Here is an 18,978-nt window from a genome sequence, read left to right as displayed (position 1 = left end):
GTGTGAAAACGGGGGGAGGGAGGGCTTGCACCGAAGGGACGTCGCGCAATTTGCAACAAACGCGTTCACCGTTGAAACAATTTGTTCGTTTGATAGGGAGCGGCCCGGCCCGTTCGCGCAAACAAATTTCGCGTGACGCGCGATTCGCGGATTATTTATGTTACAGATTTTATTGTCTCGTTTATCGGCACGTTGGTGTCGATGGGGTAATCGGATCCAACGACGTAACGTGTCATTTTTTTCAGATTCAACTGCGAATGGAAATGTCCCTCGTTTCCGAACCTATCGCGTAACGTTCGCATTCATATTGTTAAAAACAAAACCAGAGAGAGAGATACGAAGTGAAAAAAAAAGGGAGGAGAAAGCCAGGTCAGAGGGGAGAAGAGGGCTTGAAAAAGCGTACCATTTGTATGGACGAACGGGACTGAAAAAACAGTCAACCATTCGATTGTGCCGCGGCACAGATCGCGAACGTTGTTAAACTCGAATTAGTCGCGAATCCGATTTTTATCGAACCTCTACTCTCTCCCTCTCTCCCGTTTGTCGAATGACGACGGACACTCCTTAATGCGCCGCCGATTCGTTGCGATTGTGAAGGATCGATGGAAAGACATTTCGTGTTACGTTTTTGTCCCGCGATAGAAACTCGCGGCAGAAATGTAACGAGGCTGGATTAAAACATTGTCGAGGCAAAGCCTCGATGTACACGTTTTCTCTGTACGTATTCGAATTTGTTTTGCTGTTTTGTCAAGTTCCTTTCAAGTGACGTATCGATGTTGCGCGATGTATCGAAAAAATACACGACAGATCACGGTACGCGGTGTATGGTGTTTTTGAAATAATTTCTCCTTTTTTTCGGTTCTTCTCTTTGTTTAAGGATACGAATGGGTGGGATGGAGAAACGACACGCCGAGCATGCTTGGACGACCGGTTGAAATAACGTTCGAGTTCGACTATTCGAGGAACTTCACCGCCATACACCTTCATATGAACAATTATTTCAGCAAGGATGTTCAGGTATGTGTAGAATTCTCTTGAATATGGGTCGATAGGTGAACGAAATTTCGGAATGTAAAATAAGAGCGTTTGGGTCGAGTGATAGTTGGATGAAATGAGGTGAGAGTAAATAGCGTTTGGACTGAGTGGCAATTTTTCTGAATGAGAATGGAAAACTTAATTCACCACTTAAATTACACTCCTAGAAAATTATTATTCATAGAAATATTTCCTCCGTATTTTCTTGCGATATCTCGAAACCCACTTGCGGTTGGATCGCGCAAAGCGATATTCGAACACGCTTCCTCAGATTATTCCGATTAATATTCCCGTAATATCCCTCGACATATGGAGATCGATGTTTGCTTAATCTGTATAAACCCTCCGCGAGATTCATGAGTTCTTTATAACCTTCGACTGCGTTAAGGGGAGAAAATTAAAAATCGTCGAATGTAGACAAGCGAAATTTGCCACCTAAAAAACGAAAAGGAGAATACCCAAACTGCAGACAAACTGAACACACTTTAAACCTTCAAACTACACATCGTCGCCGAAATCCCTCGATCATCTACTATTCACGATGAAAATCAGAGCGGTAACGGTTAAGATTCGCGATAAATTCAACCGTAAAAATGTGTTTCGTTTACCGTGGAGAAGCAAGTCGCGATTTGACGGACGAGAAATGAAATTTTTCGTCCGATCGACGCACGGCGGATCGCTGTTTTTTTTACAAACGGAATTACCTCGGCTGAACGATAGTGATTACCCTGTTCGCTGTGTGCACGCGATACACACGCGGCTACTGTAGACGACGAAGCAACAACGGAAGTGGAAGAATAAGAAGAGAAGCGTTTCCATCACGTTCAACGATTCCCCTCCTTGTTTACTCGTCCACCAATCGCTTCATCCCTGGCGGTGTTCTTTACACACACGCGATTCCTCCGCAGGTCTTCTCCTACGCGAAGGTTTATCTCGGGGCTGGTGGTAACCAGTTCAACGGCGAGCCTGTCCATTTCTCGTACATACCGGACTTGGTGTTGGAGCAGGCACGTGACGTTACCATAAAGCTTCACTCGCGAGCTGGCCGCTTCCTCAAGCTGCAGCTGTATTTCGCGGCACGCTGGATCATGCTCAGCGAGGTGATCTTCGAATCAGGTAAGGGAAAACAACGGATCCTCGATAAAAATCTACTTCTCACCTTTCCTCTCTTACTGTGGTTCGATTCGAATACACTTAAGACGCGTGTCTGTGTATCTGTTGCGTGAAGAGAAAAAGGGGAAGATAGGAGAGAATGTAGGTAAAAAAATGTGTAAGGAAGAAAAGGTAGAGATAGTATAAAGGAGAGAAGGCATCAAGGGAATCGTGATAGCGAGATATCGAGGGCGAAGTAACTTCTCACGGATTTCTCTGTAGCCAGGAACCGAGGAGAGAGTGTACGCCTCGAAGCCGACACTCCCGCGAACTTCGGATCAAGAAACAGATGAGTTCCGAAGTCCCTTTTCTTCGACGTAGACCGGTCCATTCGATTTCCAATTTTAGGTGACACGTTCTCATCGTTCTATACGATAGGTAGGGACGATAGAGTCGGTGGAAAAGATGAGGGATAATCAGGCAGCTGCGCGCAGACGACGATATGTCAGCCACGCGTTCACTTGGATAGGGGGTGGGAGAGGACAATGACGGGGAATACGCAATGGAATTCTCGTTCACGATCATTATGGCCGGATTGTCGGTGAAATAAAGAGACTCGGGTTGCATTGAGTGACGTTTGATTGATTTTCAGAGATTTTGTTATCGATCTCCGTGTGATTACAGTAATGATCGAACTTTGTGCAATTTTTCTGGCGGAGCTTGAATCGACAAATTGAAGTATGATTTCATTGTTCGATGTGGAAAATTGAATGTTCCCGATATTTATGATATCAATATCTGAAATCTGAAAATTTGAAATTTGAATATTTGCAATATCAATATCTGAAATTTGAATATTTGTGATATCAATATCTGAAATCTGAAAATTTGAAATTTCAATACTTGCGATAGCAGTATCTGAAATCTGAAAATGTGAAATTTCCATATTTGAAATTTGAATATTTACAATATCAATATCTGAAATCTGAAAATTTGAAATTTCAATACTTGCGATAGCAGTATCTGCAATCCGAAAATTTGAAATTTCCATATTTGAAATTTGAATATTTGCGATATGAATATCTGAAATCTGAAAATTTGAAATTTCAATACTTGCGATATCAATATCTGAAATCCGAAAATTGGAAATTTCAATACTTGCGATATCAATATCTGAAATCTGAAAATGTGAAATTTCCATATTTGAAATTCGAGATATTCAAAGCGTATCATAATTTTAGATTGATCGAAAAACTTTCTACCGCGAGTAAGTACTATCTCCAAGAGTACGAAATTTCTCTCTTAAAGCTGCGAACCAGTTCGTTCACTCCACGCAAAAAGACAAAAAAAAAATCTCATTAGTACAAAAATATCCGCGGCATATAAAATATTCAAAGCCAGTGCTCTCGGTTATCCCGACGGTGTTGCTCCGTCAATTTCGAAGGCATCGCGACTTGGCAGAAAGCGGAAGTATCCGCGGCACGTTGCACGAATCAGAGCACGTGGTCCCGGAACCAGTAGCGAAACTTAGGTTGACTAGCCCACGAAGCCGTGCGCCTTCCGAAAACTTTCGTTCGTCGAATGAAACAGCGAAACCGTCGTTAATCATTCTCTCTGTTTCTCGTTCCGCGAAAGATAACTTTGATTGCTTGGCCTCGAAGTGGCTGAAATTCCACGGCATCCTTATCCTACGTATTCGTTTTTCCGCGAACGTGGCGCGAATCGTCGTTCCAGATTTCTATTTAACTCTTCGCCTCGTTCGAAGCCTCTCTTCTCTTCCCCTTTCTCTCTCTAATTTCACTCGATCGAATGTGAGTTAAACATTTTTTATTCTATAAGGAAGAAAGGGTAAAGATTGATCGAAATCTAATATTCGATATGATATAATTTCTGTAGAATCAGAAAAATAATCGAAATTTCTTCTACATCTACTTGTCGTTAATCCTACAATTTGTCGTGCAGCGTAGCGAGAAGCACCGACCAGCGAAAATCGTTTCGGTGCAGCACCTACACTACGAATAACAATAATTTTCTTTCATTTTCTTTCCAGCAATAGTAATTTTATTAGTATCAGACAAATCATCTTAATTTTTTCTATCTACTTATCGTTAACCCTGTGAATAATAATAATTTCATTTGATTTTCTTTCCAGCAATAGTAATTTTATTAGTATCAGAAAAGTAATCTTGATTTTTCTATCTGCTTGTCATTAATTCTGTAGGTAATAATTTAAAAAAATTTTTTTCAGCATTAGTAATTTTATTAGTATCAGACAAATAATCTCAATTTCTTCTATCTACTTGTCATTATTTCTGTAGAAAATAATAATTTCATTTAATTTTCTTTCCAGCAATAATAATCTTAGTATCAGAAAAATCATCTCAATTTCTTCTATCTACTTGTCACTAATTCTCTAGACAATAATTTCATTTAATTTTCTCGTTCAGCAGTAGGTAAGATACTTAAGATCTTCGAACCATCCCATTTTAACACCAACATCCTAATCTCATCTTAGGTATTCGAAACATTCGATAACGGTGTTAATTGAACGTTCGGTTTTAACTCAATGCCACACATTTAAAACCGTCTACCCTCCCGCCGTCGTTCAATTCCTTTGATAGCAGCAAATTTCATTAGTCTTCATCCCCGATGCGCAGTAATCTCCGAATGGAACAACACCGAGGATGAAGAGCCGAGGAACAAGAGTGCCATTGTATTGGCGACCGGCAGTCCCTATCACAATAACGAGGGTCCACTGCAGAGAGACGAAGTAAAGACCACTTTTAATAAGGAGGAAAACAACGATAATGCCCGTAAGTCTGCCCGTCGGTTTCTGCTATTGTTGCATCGAAGGGTTCCCTTCGTAATTTTCCGCACGATTTCCACTTTTCTTTATTCCTCGCCCCCCTTCTTTTTTTTCTTCCCTTCCTTCCATCTCCTCCGCCGCTCTACCAAGCTGCCGCTGCTGCTGCTCACCTTTGCACGAAAATTGAATGCCGATCACGAACGATCTTTTCCTTCTACTCGTTGCTCTTTTTTTTTCTCTCTCCTCGTCCTTTTCCCCCCTCCGTGTTTGCGAGGAAACGTTTTACGATGTTCGTCGAGCAAGCCAGCCCATAACCAGGTTGGTGAAAAAATTTGATTTCCGGCTGCTTGATCGCGGCCAATTTTCGGCCGAGAATTCAACCCAATCGCGCGTGTTGAATTGTTCGGTTAAACAATACGTTGTTTCGAAAGCGGCGTAAGTACTTCGTTCCACTCGTTGATTTATAAAAATATGCACGATGAAGTTCGTTTCGGATGAAATAGTGAAAGAAAACTTTGTGTGTACTTTTTCGCTGTAATTTTAATTATCGGCGAAGATTTAAGGAGTTCGAAGAACCGCTCGGTTTTTCTGGAACGCTTCAAATACGCCGGTTCGAGTGCTCGATACTTGTTAGTAGAACACGGTGTACCGCGAAATTTCGCGGTGGTTTTCAATTAAACGATCGCGATAAACGGCAAAGTCGTTGAAATTGCGCGCAACAGCATAAAACCGGGTAAAGTGTTTATATACGCAGGCGTACACGATTCTCTGCCTCCTTTCTTCTCGTTCCTTTTTAATACACCCGTAACGTCTCCCAGGTGTTCTCGAAAATTCTCGGTCGATGGTCAAAGAAACGAAGCGGAAGAGAGCGACGACGATTCTCTCTCTTGTAGCCTCTATAAACCGATAATTCTCCTTCCCTTTTGTTTCCCTCCGCGAAGAAAGCGAAATCTAATTAATTTCTTACCCAGAACCACTCTCTCCCTCTCTCTTCGTTTCGAAGAGCACTTTGCTTTGAGTCTAAGTGTTAAAAGAAGTCACTACAGCGTACTGACCGACATTTCCGCGTGGTCGTTTTGTCTGGTAAACCGACCGATTGTCATCGAGCACTCGACTCTTTGAGAATCCTTCCGCGATGTTAAGTTTAATTGATCGTTATGGTTCCTTCCGTTCGAACGACTCTCCATAAAGTAGCTGGATAGAATTACGGTGGATTTTTCTGTTCACCGGCTGACAGCGTAGTTTCTTCCTTATTTTTATAATCTGCGTAACAATTTTTTTTTTTTTATTTCAATTGTATTTTTGAAAAGTTTGGGAAGAAGGTTGTTTTACGAAGTAATTTTCAACTGTCTCTATTTTGTGGGATGTGGAGAGGAATGATTTTGGTTGGATTGTAAATTCCGAGCATCGAATATAGTCAAACTTCTGTGACGACCGCCACGGGGGGCCCACGCACTTAGGCCCAGCGACTCTTGGCCCTCGAGGCGAAGAATCGAGAGATGTTTTTCCAAACATCTCCGAGTTTCTTCGTCCTCGAGGACAAGAGTATCGCGCCCCCACTTCCTGGGACTTTCCCAGGGAAAAGGCACGAGGCCTTTTGTCACGGACCTTCTTTCTACGCGCATCGTATCGCCTTATAGTCGGGGCCACGATATAGCGAGGTCGTAAAATCGGTTAGGCGTCAAAGTAAACATGTTTTAGCTGCCGGGACCCCGAAATTGACAGAAATACGAGCAGATAAGTACTTGAAACCATGGTCAGGACCGTACAAAGAATTCTTGTATCCAGCGAAAGTCAAACTGATTCTAATATATTTACTGAAAATTGAGTTCAGCTAGGACAATTTAGGGTTTTTTTCTTCTGGGAAAAGCCGCTTTTGGAAGTACGGTTACAAGTAAAGGTCTTATTGAGGTCTTTAACATCTTCATTTACCTGCTCGTGTTATATACAGATAGAAAATGCAAAAGGATTGTGTAGCTTTAATATTAACATATTTTCCATTTGTAAATGAAATACCATTTTCTACTTGAAGTACCAAATCATATGCTACCATTCGTTTATTGTTGGAACCCTCAAACAGACTGCAACACACGGCCTTGAGTGCCGCAACATCAATCGATGCCGATTTTTGAGAGTTTAATTTACGACCTCGCTATATCGTGGCCCCAACTATACGTTTAAAATTATTTTAAGTAAATATATTGTTGTTAAACAACTTCGCGAGTAATCATTTACACCACGTCACTTCCAAACTTCAATCAACACAAGTAGTCGAAATTCATCTACGAAATCTCCACAAATTGCAATCACAAGTAGTGCAAATCTAATGATCAAAGTAGTTCAGTTTCAATCAAGACGCTAGTTGAAATTCATCCATCAAGGAAATTGCAACTCCCATCGAGTCATACTTTGAGTGAACAAGGAAAAATGACTCGTCACCAAGTTGTTCGATTCACCGTCCATATTTCGTCTCTGATATATTAACCCTTTGGACTCCTTTGTCGAGTGTGACTCGACGTCAGTTTTATTCGCAGGTATGAATGGAGTAATTTTTAAATTGCCAGTTTAAATGTGTTTTATATTTTGCAATATTTTTTTTTACGTGGAAGAAAAATTGTTGAAATTGGTTCCTATCAATCGGAACGTCTTCTGAAGCGCATTTCGAATAAAATTCTTCAAACAATAGGAAGTTATTGAGAAAAGAAAATTTGGAGTTCAAAGGATTAATTAGACTTCAATTTTAAATACGAGTAGCTTTCTTCAGCGCTGATACAATTGAAATTTTCAAAATAAGGTAAAATCTGGCTGTTTGCATTAACAAAGCGGAGTAAAAGTAACGATCCCGACGTGTTTACAGCCGTCGAACCTCCTTTGACGTTTCACAATGACGTAGAGCATGTCGCATTGTCGGCATGTACAAAGTGGCAAAAGGAAAATTAAAAGACTTCGCATTGAATCGATACGTGTGCAGGTGGCGCTCGTTACATTCAGCAGCCTTTTTACGCGATGAAACCAATATTCCTTTTCCTGCGTAACGATCCCTCGACTTGCAAAGAGGAGACGGAAGAAGCGGGTAAGAAGCGTTACGAAGCGTAACGTTCGCTTTTCTCTCCGTGTATTCGCGTTACAACGCGGAGAGAGCGCTGCTCGTGGGGCAACGAGGCGCTCGTAGCGATCTCAAGTGAAGCGCGAAGCTGCTCGAAAAGTTCTTTCAAACAGGAGCAAACAACGGTGAAATAATAAAACAACGTTCATTGGAACGTTCTCGAGCGAAGAAGAAGCAACGTTTACCCTTTTTCGTCGAGCTGTAACTTTTTTTCGTGAATAATTTTCTTCCGTTCCAAACATCCTTTATCGTAGGCAATTTTATTTTGCAAATTTACTAGAAACGTGTCGTAATTTCTTCTTTTATTGTAGTACGAGGAAAGATAGCTTTCTGTGTTTTAAAAGAAATAGTTGGACGAATAGGTGTAAATGGTGGGGTAGTTGGTTGAATGACAACGAAATGACAGACGATCGACATTTGATCCTCGGAATAAAAGGGAACGGATCGATGAAGCTCCGATCGACCGTGATCCAATTACGACGAGCATGATGAACGCAATCATCATTATCGAGCCATCGTGCATTATGCGAGGCTGCCTTCACGATAATATCCAGCGTGATGGGTCGTGTACTTTGGCGTATTAGGTGGCCAGGTTGCATACAGAAGGGACGTGTACGCGTGCGTGTCTCGTACAGAACGTTCTCATTGTGCCTCCCGTAAACGTCGAAATCGAACGCACGCAAACGACGTTTTGCTCTTCGTTACTTACATCGATTATTCGATACGTGGCCCTCGTTGTCGGAGAATCGGATCTTATCTGCGGGAGCGAAACACGAAATATAATGGGGAATGCAATGCTGTGAATAGTTAGACGATCATCTTCCATTGACGGCGATAAAATGGCAGCGGGAAACGTGCAAAGTGTTCGCTGGTTTGAATTGAAATTTATGGGTCAAGTGAAAGCTCGTTTTCCTGGGAAATTTTGTGATTTTATTTTAATGCTTCTAACGAGGGAATATCTCCAAGTGATCAACACCGATATTCATGAAACTTTGGTATATCGGAGTCCTTGATCAAATATTTGACACGTATTTATTCTTTATCGATAGTCATCTACGTTGAAAGAGTGAAAATAGGAAATGTTGCAGATGAACCAATTCATTTTCTTTCAATATTTCTGACGAGGGAACACTTCCAAGTGATAAACACCGATATTGATGAAACTTCGGTATATTGGAGTATTCAAAAAAATATTCGACACATATTTATTTTTTATCGATAGTCATCTACGTTGAAAGAGTGAAAATAGGAAATGTTGCAGATGAACCAATTCATTTTCTTTCAATATTTCTGACGAGGGAACACTTCCAAGTGATAAACACCGATATTGATGAAACTTCGGTATATTGGAGTATTCAAAAAAATATTCGACACATATTTATTTTTTATCGATAGTCATCTACGTTGAAAGAGTGAAAATAGGAAATGTTGCAGATGAACCAATTCATTTTCTTTCAATATTTCTGACGAGGGAACACTTCCAAGTGATAAACACCGATATTGATGAAACTTCGGTATATTGGAGTATTCAAAAAAATATTCGACACATATTTATTTTTTATCGATAGTCATCTACGTTGAAAGAGTGAAAATAGGAAATGTTGCAGATGAACCAATTCATTTTCTTTCAATATTTCTGACGAGGGAACACTTCCAAGTGATAAACACCGATATTGATGAAACTTCGGTATATTGGAGTATTCAAAAAAATATTCGACACATATTTATTTTTTATCGATAGTCATCTACGTTGAAAGAGTGAAAATAGGAAATGTTGCAGATGAACCAATTCATTTTCTTTCAATATTTCTGACGAGGGAACACTTCCAAGTGATAAACACCGATATTGATGAAACTTCGGTATATTGGAGTATTCAAAAAAATATTCGACACATATTTATTTTTTATCGATAGTCATCTACGTTGAAAGAGTGAAAATAGGAAATGTTGCAGATGAACCAATTCATTTTCTTTCAATATTTCTGACGAGGGAACACTTCCAAGTGATAAACACCGATATTGATGAAACTTCGGTATATTGGAGTATTCAAAAAAATATTCGACACATATTTATTTTTTATCGATAGTCATCTACGTTGAAACAGTGAAAATAGGAAATTTTTCAGATGAACCAATTCATTTTCTTTCAATATTTCTGACGAGGGAACACTTCCAAGTGATAAACGCCGATATTGATGAAACTTCGGTATATTGGAGTATTCAAAAAAATATTCGACACGTATTTTTTTTTATCGAGAATTACCTACATTGAAGGGGTGAAAATTACCCTAAAAATGAGGGTATTAAATATAAGAACCGTGTTCTGGTGTACATAAACGTGCATACGTCAGTTCCAGATAAGAGCAAGGAACCAGAGTCGAAGCAGTTCGTCGGTTTGGTCATCGGAATCCTAACAACCGTGATCGTAATGCTATTAGCGGCAATCATGTTCATCTTCTACAGAAATCGAAGGCTCAAGGCTGCCCTCGCTCCTTCCACGTTCTACGACCAGCACGGTGACTTGAAGGTAAGAAAAATTCTTCAAAACCCACCGTTACTGTTACCAAATCAATTTTAAATCGAAATAAATTTCTCTCCTCCATTGTACACCCTATTTATGAAACTACAAATCCACCCATAGCTCTTTCAATTCGACGTTAAATTCGAAAATTAGCCAGCGCCAGCCACTTCGTTCTAATTCCCTCGATGCAATTCGCTTGAATTTCCCGCGCTTCGGGCGGAATTACAATATAAACATACGGAGCATAAATAAAGGGTCGAGCAAACAACGTGGATCGCAGCGAGTGTTCCCGGGCTGAATTCAATCAGGCGGCTGAATCCATCGTTTAAAACTTTCGAATTACCTTTCGTTCGTCGAGTTTACATTAGCCAGAGTCTCATTTAAAATCCTGCAAACCTCCCCCCAGCGGGGGGAGTTGCATTTGTTCTATCTTCTCGTCATTTCACGTCGATTCCGCTTACGCCTTCGTCCGTCCGTCTCTTGATCCGCTCTCGAAGAGGAACGAGAAGAGAATAGTTAGTAACGCGAGATCGTAGCTGTTCGATTTTGTTCGCGACGGGAGAAAATGAAGCGTCTCGTCGTCGAATGCGCAACCTCGTTACCATCGCGTTAATGCATTTAATTCGACGCCACCAATTTACCAAATGACCACAGTGATCCTGTTTCCCTCTCTTTTCTACGTGTTGCCAGCCTGTTAACCAGGATTTTTCTTGCCCACGGCTAGCAACTCGCTGTGCAGATTCATTCCGGCTGTAATAAAGGGAACGGGAGAAGCGCAGCTCTATTTGCTCTCCGTTTTCACGACGCGCGTTCGACGAAAAAGCTTTTGAGCAATCATGGAAAACGTCTTAGCACCGTGTAGACGCGTCGACGCTGGATGCAAGCCATGGAACCGTGTAGGTAGAGGGAAAGCTGGTCAAATATTTTCCTTGAAGCAGCCAAAGGGGCGAGTGGGATTGCGCATCGATGGTCGAAACGAGGGATCAAAAGGGATCCTCGATAAATATCCGCGAGCTTGTAACGAGCGCGGATATCTTTCACGACAAAGTTTTTAATTGTCAAATGTTTGATGGGGTGGCAGTAGTGTCTTTAATGGGAATTAGTTTTACTGTGAAGAGAGAATGAATTTTTTCGTCGTGAAATTAAACGTGGAAAGGAGAAGGAAGAGTGTCTGACTTGAACAGGGATATTCTACTTATTTTTGAAGCCGTACTTATTTCTATTGTTTACGTACTGAAATTTTTCTCTTATTTTTGTAGGCTTTTCTAGTGTGTGCTTGATGTTCAGATTATTCTGGATTCGAGCAAATTTTTACTTTTTTTAATTTCTCGAATTTGGTTAGGTTTGAAGTTTCTTTTCTTATTCATTATGCTTCTTTCATCTGTCTTGTACAATATTTCATATTATTTTGGAATTGAGCAATTGTTTTAAAGATTGAAATTCTTTACTTTATTTTATTTTACCAAGTGATTATGGAATAGTATTATTGCAAGGTATACAAAAGATTTTTTTAAATGTCACAAACCCTCAATTCACAGAAGGAACCTTATGAAAAGGAGAGGAATAGCTACGTAATATTCTCATTTTCTCTGTAAAAAAAAATTAATAACATACTGATAGTTCTTAAGGAGCAATATCTCTCATAACAGCGGCTTTGTACCCGCAGACATATTCGAAAACACTCGAAACACCTACTACCGCGAGAGAAAGATCACTCGGTGACCTAACCGTGCCGATGGCCTACATAGACGCTGTCCAAGTTAAGCCCCAGAGCTTAAGCACTCCCCTTCACTCTGTCTCTATTTACCATAGCACGAAGTCACTACCTGACACCAGGTTGCACGTGATACGCGTATTAGCGCGGGCACAATGCGCCTTCCAAGAATACATTAATTCGTCTGTCTTTAACGGCGACAAAGCGAGCTTCGCTCCGTGAAAATCACTGATCCTGGCAATTTTCCGTTCGACGTACACCACGACGAACGGAGAAAAATGAAGAAAAAAGACACTTCGTTTGAAACTGGAGGAACGCAGCTCGTAAATTTCACCCTGTGGCTTGTGTGTCGCGAGTAATAGCCGGAATTATTAAAGTTTTATATTTGTTGTCAGCGGTCGACAGACCCCGGGTTCCCTTGTGGCGCAAAAGCGGGGGCCATTTTCTCTCTCTCTCTCTCTCTCTCTTTCTGTGCCCGCGTGTAATGAGAACGCGTGCTTGAAGACGGATCCCACTTTGTACCGGGGGAAAAAAATTAATTACCGCCGTTAGTGCGGTTGAACAATGTCGAGGCGGACAAATGCACAGGTGGAAAGGAGACGGGGGGAAATAGGAAACGGAGGAATTCAAAGCGCTCTTTCTTCTCCATTGAACTTAAGAAATGAGACGCGTACCGGCCTGTAAGAATATGTAAATACAAGGAGGGCGCCGCCAGTCTCCGGGGTAAATTGGTGTTTAACGAAGCGTGGCCGCGAACAAAAGTGGAGAGACCAGGGCACGTTGTGAAATTGCAATCGAGCGTTTTTGTTAATTTAATGATATTCTGATTCCGGTGAATTTTAATGAATTTCGAGAATTCGCAATTTTTCGCGTTTAACTGCTGGAAAATTAAGGGGACGTCGTGAGAAATGGAGAATTTAACGTGTGTGTTGATCAATTGTAAGGGAATTGTGCTTTTGCAAAATTTGTCACTCAAAAAATTCACTTTATTTAATAAATTTTGCACCTACGAATTGTCTCTTGTTCTGCTCTCTTCAGAACTCGTTAAATGGACAAAGCTTCAATAATGAAGCCTACTTGAGTAATTAGCTAATTTCGTTGAATCTGAAATAGATAAGCTGTCGTTTAAATGGAAATATGTATTGCTTAATGATCAGTTTTCTTTTTTTTGCATTATTTTAAACACGAGTAAAGTTGTAAGGAAACGGCAATAATTGACGAGCCAAGGCAATATTTTGGTAAAAATGATGTTAACTGGTTGAGAGGAATGAAGGATAAGGAAATGGTTAGTGACCCGTGGTGGTCGTAACCGGATTAATAACAAGCTGAAGTTTGTTCACGGGAATGGACAGCTCCTAGTCTTCGACCCTTTCTCGGAAATGTACGGAAGACAGTAATTAACAGGTTGCTGAACGATGGGAAATAATGGGAGCCAGACGGCAGCGTTCAATTCTCCCTGGATGCTTTCGAAACCTGTTCGCAGAGCACCGAGTTCCACCTTAAGACAAGCACAAAACAATGGTCTGACAGTTAGAGACGTGACGCCTGCGCTATATTAAAATGAGTAATAATCGTTAATTAAATTTCTGCACTTTGCCTTCTAGACGCGTTTCACTCCTTGAGAAAGCTCGAATTATCCCTCTCGGACTCTGTGCTTTGTTCGAAGGCATCAACTGTTCCTTCGAAGGGACAATTTTCTCCCTTGATAAATTAAACAACACAAAACACCCCACTGTATTCACTAATTTTCAAAATTAAAAATTCTACCTTAAATTCTAGCCTCCCTAAAAAAGAACACATACGCGTAGAAAAGTGTTACAAAGTTTCCTTGAAATAGCATTATCTCTACGTTCTCCGTTTCCTTGTCAATTATCCTCCCTCTGAAAACAGGCAACGTTCGCGAATTCATTCACCGCAGTGTCCCAAAAAAAAAAAAACTACAACCCTCGAATTACGCTTCCTCGTCCCTGAAACGTGCGTTCGAGCCAGAATGCTCCGGGTTCCCGGCTAATCCTCCCATCAGATTATTACAAGAAGAAACAATGGCGCTTCCGGTGGGGTTGTCAGGCATCTATTACGAAGAAGCACTCCCGTTAAAAGAGATCCCGTAAGAGCCGGTTCTCCCTGTTACACCTCGGTGTCGTTCGAGTCCCTTCGGTAGACGAACCAATATAATTCCCGCTGAATAAATTTCTTTTTCGCCGAACCGCGGCTGCGGTCGAGCTGACTCCACTTAATTAAAAGAGCCGGTCGTATGACCGTATTGTCGACGGGAAGACGTGCGTTATCTAGCCCGGGTTCCGCCCGTCCGTAAGCAAGCCTGTGTACACACGTTCCGATCCTCCTTCCGGCTCGTTCCAACGACGGCATTAGCCACCTGCTACTTGTCTCGCCCCGACGTTGCAAAGCCCTCCAGTGTCGCGATTTCCCTTTTTTTTTTTCTTTTCTTCAACGGGCGACCCCGTTCCGCTTCCGGCAGACTATGAGCTTCCGCTTTGAAAGAGAGTTCAGGCGAGCATCGATAGACGCGCTCTATATTTGGGAGTTTTTCTTTGGAATTTCTGCGAAATTTGAAGCTTATGGCGACGATCGAATTTTTCGACGTCGCTGTCAATTATTTTGGGTTTTTTGGGAAATTAATTTTTTTGTGATAGTTGGAAAATTACTTTTTTCAGTAAAGATGGTTGAGAAATTATATTTGGGAGTTTTTCTTTGGAATTTCTGCGAAATTTGAAGCTTATGGCACTCATCGAATTTTTCGACGTCGCTGTCAATTATTTCGGATATTTCGTGTAAGGGATTTTTTGGGAAATTAATTTTTTGGTGATCGATATTTGGAAGTTATTTTTGGAATTTCTGGGAACTTGGAGGTTATGGCATTTTGATTGAATTTTTCTGTCATTATCAATTATTTTCGATATTTCATGTAAAGGATTCTTTTTGCAAATGAATTTTTTGATGATAGTTGTAATACTACTTTTTTTTGGTAAATATGGTTGAGAAATTATATTTGAGAGTTATTTGTGGAATTTCTGGGAAACTTGAAGATTATGGTATCGATCGAATTTTTTAACTTTACTGTCAATTGTTTTGGTTATTTTGTTCCAGTGATGTTTTCTGCAAAATTAATTATTTAACAATAATTGTAATACTATTTTTTAAGTGAAAAGGATTAAGAAATATTTAAGAGTTCCATTCAGAATTTCTGGGAAACCTGAAAATCGAATTTTCCGACGTTACTGTCAATTATCTTGGATATTTCATCGCAAAAGTAGGAATTATTTACGAGGAAGTTATTAGAATCGAGAATTATTAGGAATTCTTCGATGCAGAATTGAATTGTGATCGAAATCTTTTCCGAAAAAAGAAACTTTCCCGTTACATGGCAAACATGCTCCTCTGTTCCACGCGAAAAATACATAGCAAGTTGTTATCGGTTTTCTTTATAAAAGTACACCGACAACCATTCACTCTTTTCGTCGAAAAATCGCGGTACTAGCCTGTTATACACTGTGGCGAGTACCACTGTCACGAAATGCAAGGTCCATACATCTGATTTTTTACATGGTCGTTTTTAATCCTTGAAAAAATTTGTGGCTGATATTTCGTGGATTAGCTGGAATTTCACTTGATGAAGGAACGATGAAATATTTATACCTTCCGCCATGATGGTCGTGTCGGTTTTAAAGTAATGATCGAAATTTTTCCACCGATGATCTATTGTTTTATTCGAAATACCGGATAGTATTTTGTATATCCAACGCGGTTAGATCTCGATCCCGGAATAAATTTCTTTGGAAATATCTCTACGCTGAAATTATTAAATTATTAGCCACGCGATTGATCTAAATCCTCGATGAATAAGTTGCTACAAAACTGTAAAACGGATGATTTAACATTTCTCATGTTTCTTCCGTAGAAATCCGTAGGATACGCGTTCGTGTGAAAAATTATCGATGTTTCTATCCATGTTATATATTTATTTCATTACAATCAAATCCTTCATTCTCCTCTCTCTTCCGCGACTCTTCCGCAGAGGGAAATTTCGAACGAAAACAAATTTTCGAACTTACGATCTGTCGATCAATCCTGAGCGCGGAATTTCCACGACTCGTCCACGGAACGAGGCAATTCTTCTTTTTTTCTTTCCTTCGATGCTTTTTTTTTTCTACCCCGCCTCCCTTTCGCGATGTAATGGCGAGCACAAGCTTGAAACATTTCGCGCAACCGGTGGAAACAATACAGACTTGTTTGAATTTTTCACGTACTAGCAGCCGTATTAACGTGCTCTGTAACACAATGCCCGGCTCGCGCCGCCTGTTTCACAGTTCGTTACTTTTTAACGTATCGTGAAAAATATGCGTTGCACGAGCGTGGACAACGATGCTTAACAAGAGTCAGCTTCCTGCCCTGTCGAACAATGGCGGAACGGGACGAATTATTTCCATGCCTTCCCCTTGTTATCCTTTCGCGCCACTGGCGTCCTACGTTCCTCCAAATTAATTTCCTTCGCTGCATACAGACACCGCGTTGCGAATCGCCTCGCTGGAGATCGTCACGCGTGATTCTTTAATGAAATATCGGAAAACGTTATCGGTGGGGCGCGGCTGCGAAATGAAGCTCGAAGTGAACAAAAGAACGGGGAAAGAAAAATGCGTGTAATGTTATGGGTATAATTAAATCCATCCTACGTTAATAAATCATTGTCGTTGCATCCCTCTCTCTCTATGTACATGGTTTCAAGTTATTGGAAATTTCTCTATTGATTAACGATTCACGTCATCTCTGGCTATTTTTACGGAGCTCGTTATTATTAGAAAATTATTCGCAGATCTGAAGTGAAGTGTGTATTTCTATCGCTACGGAGAACGAAGCGGTAGGGTGTGTGCAGTTTAAAAGAAAGAAAAGGAGACGGTAAAATTTTTATATACACTACCGGCCAAAAGTGTCGAATCACTGTGCATTGCAGTTTACACAAAAATTTCCGGAAAAAATTCAGCAGCTTTTGGAATTTTTTATCACTCAAATCAATCGGTATGAGATAAATTAATAAATGTAGAATTGAGATAAACTTCGAGTCTATAAAAAATTAGTAGCAGATTCAGGTGATTCCAAACTTTCGGCCGGTAGTGTACGTATTCGTTTATGCAGGGAAATAGAAATAACGTAGTAATAGAATATTGAAAATGGACTACTGTTATTATTCTTCAATGTTGTTTCGTCGTGTGACGTATGGAAATTTTTTGAAATTTCGACAGATATAACAACGACGGGGTTTCAATGTGGAAGAAACATTTGTTGCGCGATAATCGATGTAAAAATTGCGATAGAACGTGGGTAGAAATTTATTTTGCTCGGAAATTGTTCGCGAACTTTCATTTTATACGGTATAATTCGATCTCCGTTGCAATTTCTTCAATTTTTACGTTATTCTTGAGAGGCGAAATTATGATTTTCTGAAATTTACGTTATTCTCAACTCTTGGCCTTATAATAGATCAAAATGTGCGACGAAAAAATTTAAATCAGTGGTAAAGATCAATTTTAATTCTTGCCATAGTTTTTATTTATAAATCTCAGGGTTGTAAAATATCACTACAGTTTTTATTTATAAAACTGAGGATTGTGGAATATTACTGCCATACTTTTTATTTTTAAAACTGAGGATTGTGGAATATTATTATCGTAGTTTTTATTTACAAAACTGAGAATCGTCAAATATAATTGTTATACTTTTTATTCATAAAACTGAGGATTGTCAAATATTACTGTCACAGTTTTCATTCATAAAACTGAGAATTGTCAAATATTAATAATGTGCAAACCTCAAAAAAAAAAAATCCTAAGTCAAGGGGGCAAGACCCCAAATCATAATTTTCCAAAAAAAAAAAATACAAATTCAATATCTCCGTGTAACCTTTCCCTCTAAGATACCACTAACAAGTTTCCCAAAGGCGCCTCCAACAAATCCCCTCCCCACTTTACGACCACACGCTGCCGTATTTCCGCTAAAGAAAACGTAACCTCGTCAAAGTATCTGATGTCACGCGTGATTTCGTTAAATTTCACCGAATTCATTATCCACGAATTGGCTGATCCGTGACACACGTCCGTAAACGCGCTTTTATTCCGATTCGGCTCGGGCTTTCGAGGGGCATGGTGGGCAACAGGGGTCGCGAAACGAGAGGGACGGCGCGAGAGAGGCGAGGGTGGTAGAGGCGTTCAAAAGTGAGGTAATGCGATTACGGACTTTAGCTGTGGGGGTTCGTCGCGATACGCGGGGCAGCCGAGCGAAAACAGATTATTTTAATTTAAAGCAACAAACTCTCTGATTCCCGTATACTGTAATCCTTCCCGCAAATTTGACGTACGCGTGTATCCGCGTTGTCACGGCCAGTAGTTTCCGGATTAAGCATTAGGAGACAACCGGGGCCACGGTCTAGACCGTCCCTAGCTTTTCCAAATGAAAATCAAACATATTCCCTACTTTTTCCACGGAAATTTCCTCGTTTTTCTTCTTCCCGGCGGATATTTCGTTCGGTCCACTTTTCTTCGTTATTCTTCGGTATAGAAGCTTTCCTTTTCCTTGTTTGCACATGTCAACGATAAATTAAGGAAAAACATTGTGCGCGCATGTATGTGTGTGTGTGCAATTGGAATACAAAAGGAAGAAAAAGGGGGGGGGGGGAGGGGTTTTTTTTTCAA

The 18,978-nt window shown here is 40.4% G+C and overlaps 1 protein-coding gene across 1 annotated transcript in view; it reads left to right on the top strand.

Annotated features, from left to right (window-relative positions):
• LOC108573691 (discoidin domain-containing receptor 2) overlaps positions 1 to 18,978 on the top strand; it is a 116,487-nt gene that overhangs the window by 70,400 nt on the left and 27,109 nt on the right. The window contains 4 exon segments of the mRNA XM_017936169.1: positions 878 to 1,017; positions 1,944 to 2,151; positions 4,785 to 4,940; positions 10,391 to 10,566. Coding sequence (XP_017791658.1) covers positions 878 to 1,017; positions 1,944 to 2,151; positions 4,785 to 4,940; positions 10,391 to 10,566 — 680 coding nt within the window.

The sequence above is a fragment of the Habropoda laboriosa genome, unplaced genomic scaffold (assembly GCF_001263275.1).
Source record: "Habropoda laboriosa isolate 0110345459 unplaced genomic scaffold, ASM126327v1 scaffold151, whole genome shotgun sequence".
Lineage (NCBI taxonomy): Eukaryota > Metazoa > Arthropoda > Insecta > Hymenoptera > Apidae > Habropoda > Habropoda laboriosa.
The sequence above is the reverse complement of the archived record's forward strand: the minus strand, read 5'-3'. Positions and strand labels throughout refer to the sequence as shown.